At 40.5% G+C, this 8,428-nt stretch overlaps 1 protein-coding gene across 1 annotated transcript; it reads right to left on the bottom strand.

Annotated features, from left to right (window-relative positions):
• Nucleotides 1-34: 34 nt before the first annotated feature.
• On the bottom strand, nucleotides 35-8,086 carry mon1a (MON1 secretory trafficking family member A). Its single transcript, XM_019358636.2, has 6 exons — nucleotides 7,764-8,086; nucleotides 7,127-7,278; nucleotides 3,714-4,097; nucleotides 2,861-3,626; nucleotides 2,405-2,552; nucleotides 35-1,053 (listed from the first exon to the last, which is right to left on the bottom strand). Exons 2-6 carry the CDS (start codon nucleotides 7,248-7,250, stop codon nucleotides 913-915), a joined length of 1,563 nt encoding a protein of 520 aa, XP_019214181.1. The 5' UTR covers nucleotides 7,251-7,278; nucleotides 7,764-8,086; the 3' UTR covers nucleotides 35-912.
• Nucleotides 8,087-8,428: the final 342 nt, after the last annotated feature.

The following is an 8,428-nucleotide window of genomic DNA, read 5'->3' as shown; positions in this document are numbered from 1 at the left end:
CTACAGTGTGAGGGGAAAAGAATGACACATCAGCTTGCAGGTCGTTTCTTTATTTACATATAATTTTGCATGGGACTGCCATAAAGCATTACATATTTGTTTTGCACAATAACAGTTAAGGCATGATTAGAGGAGGCAAATGTGGCAAAGCTGGATTCCTCAAGCATAGCAGGTTTCCAGGAAACAAAGCTTTAAGAGGCATGCAGAAACGTATCATCTGTTAAGGTGAGTATTATGGGTGAAAAGAAACAGATGAACTGGAAAAACAATGGAGTTCATGTGGAATTCCTCTACAGTGGTGTTAAGAGAAGACGTGTTATTACAAACTACTGACAGCAGTAAACAGGTTACAGGCTTTCTGTTTCAGTGTCCGTTACATAAACAAAGTGCATAGAGGTAAAAGGGTGATGCTTCCAACAGGAATGCCGTTAACCCATATTTTGCCAACATGTCTTCTAATTTGAAAATACATTCTACTGCAGTTCGAGGAATTTCCAGTTTATTCTTAATTTCTAAGAACTGAGTTAATACCATAAAAAATACATTTTAAGTTGTGAGATGCATAATAGCCGTTACAGTAAAACCATCCTTCCATGAAAGATTTTTTAACAACAGGTAAACACTGCAAGCTTCTGTGTTACCAAAAGTGCGGAGGCTTCTATCTGCTCTTCATTTTTTTTAATTAAAAGTTATAAAAAATCTCGCCAGCTAAAATACAGCGTTAATTCAATTGCACAGCACACTTCATTACAAATCAGAGAATTAGAACAGAGCATTCCAAAAGCCAAAAAAAAGAAAATGCATAGGCTTTGACAATCATCACACTCTTAAAGACTACTGGTTCATCATGCGTAGCTGCTGTTAGCACCACTCCAGTCTGTGTTCACAATACTGCTTTACGTTTCAGGAGGCTCAGTATGTGAGAGGACTGAGGATGAAGAGGCGATCCTCCTCCTTCCTGATCCACTTCAGCAGTTTGTTGACAGCGGCGAACGCTGAGGCCTTGGTCACCAGCGGACTAAAGCAGAGGTAGAGCTCAAAGCCACTTGTCACCTGCAGAGGAAAGAAGGCACAACGAGACAAACGGGGCATGAAAACGCTGTGTGTAGTAGCAGGATATTTTTCTTCAGTTTCTGTGTGCAAACTCACAGGACCAAACTGACCTGCTGAATTGTTACCTGGAAACAATGAAAAAATGAAAACTGTTTAAACAGTTTTAGCCGTATACTACAAAGTGCACACCAGCAAATCAGTTCTGAATCGCTCATGCTGAGTTTGAAAGAATTACTAACTTTGTGGGGAATTTTATGATACTAATCTTTATGTTGCACTGTATTTGGAAAAAAACAAACAAAACAAAACCACAAACTCAAAAGGGAAAAAAAAAAAAAAAAAAGAGGTCAACAACTTTCCAGAACTGTCAATGCAAACATTACTTTTATTGTTATTTTATATGTATGTGATGGTAATGCAGACCCTTATTACAAGGGTCTGCAAGAGCACAAAGCTGCTAATACAAAGCTGGTAATGAAGAACAAAGGTAATTGCAGTAAACAATAATTAAACTCGTTGTGGGGATAAAAAAAAACAACTAACACACTAATTAAAATAGAAATTAAAAAACACAAGCTGGATCTTCCCCATCTTCTTTTGGCTGGAGGACGCAGCATTTTCCAAAAGGAATTATTTACCAGTATGGATCATGTTCACATATGGCTTTTTTACTGTATGATAGCGCTTCAACCTGCATTTGTGCGTGGCACAGTGAACTGGGTTCACAGGCAGTGACGCGAAGTGTTCCTGAGCCCATGCAGTGATTTCCATGACAGAATAATTGCTGTTCACAGCAGCCAATGCTGATTTTTGGCCTTGTCCTTTGCCCACCGAGATTTGTGTTTTGATCATATTAAGTACTATAGATGATGAGAAACTCAAAGTCTTCACATTTTTATATTGAAGAATATTATTCTGAAAATTTCCAAGAATTTGTAGAGATTTTTTTCCCTGAAACAAACTCTGTCTCTCTTAGATGCTCTTTTTATACATAGTCATGTTACTGACCTGTTGCCACCTAACCTATTTGATTGCAAAATGTTCATTCAGCTGTTGATAATTACTGCATTATGAATGGAAAAACTGATGTAAAGATTATGCCAGCAATCAAAATTATGTATGACTTTATTAAATGGACTATTGTCCCTAATAAGGCAAATAGTCGTCCCCCCCTCCAAAAAAACCCCAAAACAGTAAGCCAACTAAATGTGTATGAACGATGTCACCAATCCAGTGTCCAGTATTCATTTTGTACATAGTGGCAGAAAACCAAATGCTTTTAACAGCTGTCAGCTTAAAAGAAAAATTGGTCAAAAACAATAAACCATTTTAATCACAACACCAGACTCACCTGTGCCAGCAAGTTTTCAGTTTCCCTGCAGCGGTAGTAGTAACGGAGAGGTCTGGTTGGATGGTGCAAGCAGCTGTGAAGTTCCTGATACAAGCTCAGCAGCCTTTCCTGCTCTTCATCAGACTGGTAGACCATCGGAAACTCCGGGCTGAAGGTGGAAAATATCCAAGAACAAGGATTTGCACTCATGACAAAAAAATGTATACATATAAGAATGCAAATCTTTGTATACTGATGATCATTTTACTGGCCCAGACAAAATACAAAATCAAGTGTCATCTGCTCTTATGAAGTTGTCATTTATGTCAATTTTTCATAATACCTAAAACATCTGAGTAGATGTGTATATACAGTGAAAGGAAAAAGTTCTTGAATTAACAGGATTAATGACTGTTAAATTACTCTGATCTTTATCTAAAAATCCCTAAATTTGACAAACACAGTCTAACCACTCACCTGGTGTACAGTCCAGAGCTCTTTGATTTATACAGGAAGTGCCTGAGCTCTGGGATGCCGACCTGCGCCACGGAGTAACTGGGACATTTCACCGCCTCCTTCAGGGCCTGGTAGGCACTACGCTTGCTCAGCCTTTCCATAAACTTCTGCTTGCAGTCGGACATGTTAAAAAAGTCCTCTCGATCAGTTGAGACCAGAATGAGACAGAGCTGGGACGCAGGCTCCAGGTAAGAAATGTGAGCGTGGAAAAATCCTGCGGTGTTGAACTTTGGCAGACAGATCGGCGTCCAGCCTTCACCTTCTCGGAAGGAAGAGGAGGAACCGACGAGGTTGAAGACCAGGTGCAAGTCTATGTGGTGCAGGAACTGGTCCTTCTTCCTGACCAGGGTGACCAGGCGATCGCCGGCCAACAATATGGAGAACACAAGGTTTTTGGATTTAGCGGCCTGTAGGCTCGATGACACTACGTCTCTGGAAGAGCTGGCCAGGGGCAGGCAGGTGACGGCACTGAGCAGCAGGCCGGGGTCTCGTTCCAGCCGGATCAACAGGTTGTCAGTGAGATACTCTGAACCGGCCAGCAAACGCCGCAAGTCATAGTTCTGCTTGTGTTGGAAGATGTGGTTGAGCTGGGTGAGGGTGAGCAGGCTGACTATCTGGTAGTAGATGTATTGCAGCTCCCGCAGCATCTCTTTGTCTGATTGACAGGTGCGTGACACTCCCACCAGGACCAGAGGACTCTTGGTGAGGAAAACCACTTTACAGCCATCTGACACAAACATATTAACAGCACTTACATTAAGGTACGACATAACTGTTTAGAGGATTAAATGTTGCCGCCAAAGTATAATCTGACCTGCATGGATGGAGCGGATGATGTTCTTCTCAGCCTCGACAAATGACACGAGAGCCATCATCACCCCCATGGTGCTCGACAGAGCTTCTTCCGTGCCGTAGCGAGTGTAGATTGGTTTCCCCGCCTCACTCAGCACAAACACGTGTTTTTTGTGGCTCCGCCACGCCTCACTGGACACATCCTCTTCCTTAGTCCTGCTATCTGACAGGTCATTGCTGTGTTGTTCATCTATATTTTGTTCAGCAACAAGTGCCTTGAGCCCCTCTTCATGCTGCTCTTCTGATCTGCCTGAATCAACCGTCCTCAGGGCTTCTTCTTCAGCCTCAGCAGTTAAATCCTCAAACGAGTGTGCATGGATGAACATGGCACTCTTCTGGCCAGCACCTGTATTAATATAAATGATGACAAACGTTGTCCATAAAAAGATTTTAAAAAAAGCTAGAAAAGCTCTATATAAATATGAGCACAGTACATCACATGGCAGACATTTCCGGACAGTTCCTTTGGAAAAAGCTCCAGGAAGTTTGAAAGCTACTTTCTAAAAGGACATAGGGCCACTGACCACATATACAACTGCCAAAGTAACCACCAAGTAGGGCTGGGCTATATCATACCGTTCACGGTAATACCGGTGTAATTTTGGGCAACGATAGGAAAATGAAATATCGCGATAGAATATGGGTAAAACGCGCATGCGAAGTGCCTATGTTCACATACGCACATGGCGGCGACGCAGAATGAGAAGAGTGAAAGTGGATCGTTAAATGAAACGGATGAACCAGAATTGGTTTGTAAAAATGCTGCAACTTCAGTGGTGTGGAACTGGTTTAGCTTTCGTCCGTCAGATACACAACAAAGCACTATTTTTGGTAGAGCATGCAAGCGGGCCGTCGTTATTACCGTGTTGTTTGGAAAATACGGCACACTTAAAATCAATCCTTTGATTTTTCTGAAAATCGACAGTGCCCCTTACAATCCCGTGGGCCTTATGTATGAATTCTGGTTGTGTTTACTGACCTCGAAACGATTTTATGTGGTACAAGGCGCTCGAAAATCTGTCAAATGTTTTAGTACAACTTTGCTAAGGTACAAACCCACACCGCTTGATGGATTGTCGGAGCATTACGGCTATCGTAGGCGGGCGCCTCGCGGAGTGATACGTACTGTGCTTCAACATAATATTACCGTATTGTGTGTGTATAACCTCTTTTTAAGTTTTGTGGATATTATACATGGTTATGCTGAGGATATGTCGGCCAATTTCCACTGGAAATGCCTTTTGGTTAAACTGTCTGCAAGGAATTTGCACTGTTACATTTTTATATAACTTTAATGCACATAAAAACCAGCTGCTTGTTTAAGTGAAAATACATTGATGGGGTTTTTTGCACTAATAAAGTTGTGGAGTTGTAAAGTATTTTGTCTAGTGTCAATTATATCGTCAGTTATATCGTTATCGCAAATTTTCAAATGTGTATCGTGATAAATATTTTTGGTCATATCACCCTGCTCTACCACCAAGTCCTCTTTTAGTGTTTTTTTCAGTTTGCAGCATTTATAGAGGTTTTCATAATCAAACATTTTTCCCATGTAGAAAAAAAAAGTGGACTGTTAGTATCAGGCTCATTCTCACTACTGAAAATAATGTGTTTGGTTAAGTGATGGGGTAAGGGTGGAGCATGAAGGAGACAGAGACATGAACCCTATTTGCTCAGTGTGAATTCTTCATACTCTTACCTGCCAAACAATCAAACACACAGATTTTTTTTATGCTCTGAAGCAGGCCTTGTGTTTAATGTGCCCGTTTAATTTGCGTTCACACATACAGCCAGGTAATGTCGAAATGTTGCTTAGCTCAAGGCAGATTCAACACAATGGAAAGTGGAGATATATACATAATTTAAAAGGTTTTCAGTTTGTGTTTCTACAAGAGGAAAAAAAAAAAAAAAGACTTCAACGGAAAAAAAAATGGCTGGTTTGGAAAATGTGTTAAATTCCCCAACTTTGCTGGAGAACAAAACTGCTTTCCTGGGCATTCCTGTGGGAACCAACTAGCTGGAAAAGGCGTCCAAGACAGATGACAGAGATGAATTATCTACAGTTACAGGACAAGATTTTATCCTTTTATTTGAAAAACCGGATTCATTTTGAACGTGGTATGCAACTCTAGAACAATCCATAAAAAACAGAAGTTCAATTTAGTCTATTATCATATTAGTCACACATGTTTTGACTTCAGGTCATCACACTTCAGAGCTGTCGCAGTGAACAAAATGAACAGCCTCTGGCCAAAGCTTATCTAATTAGAAGAACAAGAATAAGGCAACTGTGATAGCGAAAGAGTATGCTAAGACTTCAAAATGTCCTGTTTATCTCCAGTTTGGTAAGAGCAAATCCATACAGTGTTACATCATCTCTCCTGTCATTGTTGGATTTATTCAAAGCAGGATGTGATGCAGCAGACGAAAGCAGCTGCAGCCAACTTTCATTGTGACAAACTGACATATTTTCCCCAGATTTTTTTCAGTCAACAGATGGTCATATCATTACATTCTCATGAGAAAACATGGCAGCATTTTCTCCATGAAGGCTACTCTTACAGTCTACAGTCACAGTCCACAAAACATACAATGCAAGATCCTTCTTCAGCGTATGAAGGGAATATTGTGCAACTGTAACACAAGCTCTAAAACAGCAGACAACCTGTAAATATATTCACCATTTCTTACATAGACAGGATGTGCATATTCATGCTGTCTCTCACACACAGAGTACTCAGCATGCGTTCACCGGACACTGCACAGCTACAACAATGTGAAACAGAGAAGTCCAATTCATGGGAAAGTTTTCAGAAGTGTCACTACTGAAAGAGTGTTAATGTCTTTTCTTTGTGGTACAATCATAAAAAAGACAATATTCCAGGCAAAGATACTGCAGGGATTTTGTACTTGAAATAGAAAACAGTTGATAATTACTTGTCCCTGCCCTGCCCTGATATTTGTTTAGCCCAACTGGAAGCTTTTATGGTCTACTGTAAATGTTGTGATCATGTCCTGCAATGTTTTACAATACAATCCTATGAGGGATTGGCCACAAAGTAGCGTGGCACAATTCTATTCACCCACCAACTTCTTTAACACACCTAGACTTACCTGCAGTCTTTAAAATGAGAGCGCAGTCAGTAATGTAATCCCATTGATAGTGGCTAAGTGACCTACCTGGAAAATATTTCTTGCATTAACATTACCTTAGACTGGAACAAATCCAAGAGGAACTTCACACATAATACACTTCCGTTATAATTGATGTTTGTTCACTACTATGCATTGGTTCCAGTTTTGCAGATGTATATTAAATATGTCTAAAATCATACTTGTCTCTGTGTGTTTACAGACAACCGGCACAACACTTACCTGGTTCAGTTCCCTCTACCAGACCAGGTATGGGGCTGTCCGCCCTGACTGAGCGAAGGCGGTCCACGGGAGCCAGAGTTCCACTTTCCCATGATGCAGTCGCCTTTTGGGCTTCACCTTCCATCACTGCTACTTAAGGCTGGGACACGCACCTGGAAAAATAGACAGACAAAGGGCTATAGGACCAAAGGTCAACAACTTCGTGACTGAGGCTTGGATTTATGGTTGTGTGCCATTATAGTGACATGACACGGTCACCACGAGTCGGTTCAACTGAAAGCAAATAAAGCCCTACAGTCAGGTCATGAAGACTTTAACTATTTATTCCAAGCGGGGGGGAAACAGAGCTAAACCGCAATGTCCTCCTTGCTCCAAGGAAGGCTGAAACCAACTATGGAAACAAAATAAGTCTCGAGAGAATAACATATTCACATGCAGTATATTTACATTCACATCTTCTTTTTTTTCTTGCTTAGCACCCTGAATTATCACAGGCGTCACATATGTTCGACTTCAAAAGCTACTCTGATTGCTGACTTTAGCATGTAGTCAAACAAACGCTATCTCAGACACGTTTAATCGCCTTCGCTCTCAACCACAGCACTCAAGACAACTTCAAATACTTCAATAAGATTACCTTTCATTTCCACAGCTGTCTGCATCTGAATGTTATGCTCCCCAACTCGTTTGCCACAGTTGCTGCTAGCTAACTAGCAGAAACCGCACAGAAGAACTTCTTGAATCATGCCCTGGTTGGTTGCGGAAGTGCGAATTGTGGGATATGAAGTTCCCTGCCAGAGGGTTTATACACTCAATCGTTTCCCAGGAGTGATAAAAAGCCGAGTTCATCTGAATAAAATAAAATACGGAGAATTTGCTTTGAAATAGTTAAGAATTAATTTAATGGGTTAATTTTGAATATTACAGCATGCAAGTTCTATTGTTACTTATAGCACACTGCCATCTTTCATCTTGCTGGTGCGTTCAGGTCACGCAGGACATGAAACAACTGTGCCTGATTATTAAATTACACGATTGTCACGAGACTCTGATACTTAATTTATCACACAGAAAACATTGTATATCAAATATTAAATAATCTTTTTGTGCGAGCAAGGTTTGTGAATAAATTTGCAAACTATTTCAATGAGTGTGAAATAACATTTTTGTTGTTTTCACAGTGACTCTGCATATGTGAGGGATAAAAGCAAAAAAACAAGGGAAAAAAGTGTTGACACATTCGTTGAGTGACACTAAATTGTAACTTCTCCAGGGAAAACGTATTAATTGTTTTAAATATCA

This window comes from Oreochromis niloticus, linkage group LG5, assembly GCF_001858045.2.
Source record: "Oreochromis niloticus isolate F11D_XX linkage group LG5, O_niloticus_UMD_NMBU, whole genome shotgun sequence".
Taxonomy (NCBI): Eukaryota; Metazoa; Chordata; class Actinopteri; order Cichliformes; family Cichlidae; genus Oreochromis; species Oreochromis niloticus.
Note: the sequence above shows the minus strand (reverse complement) of the source record. Positions and strands in the feature narration are given on the sequence as shown.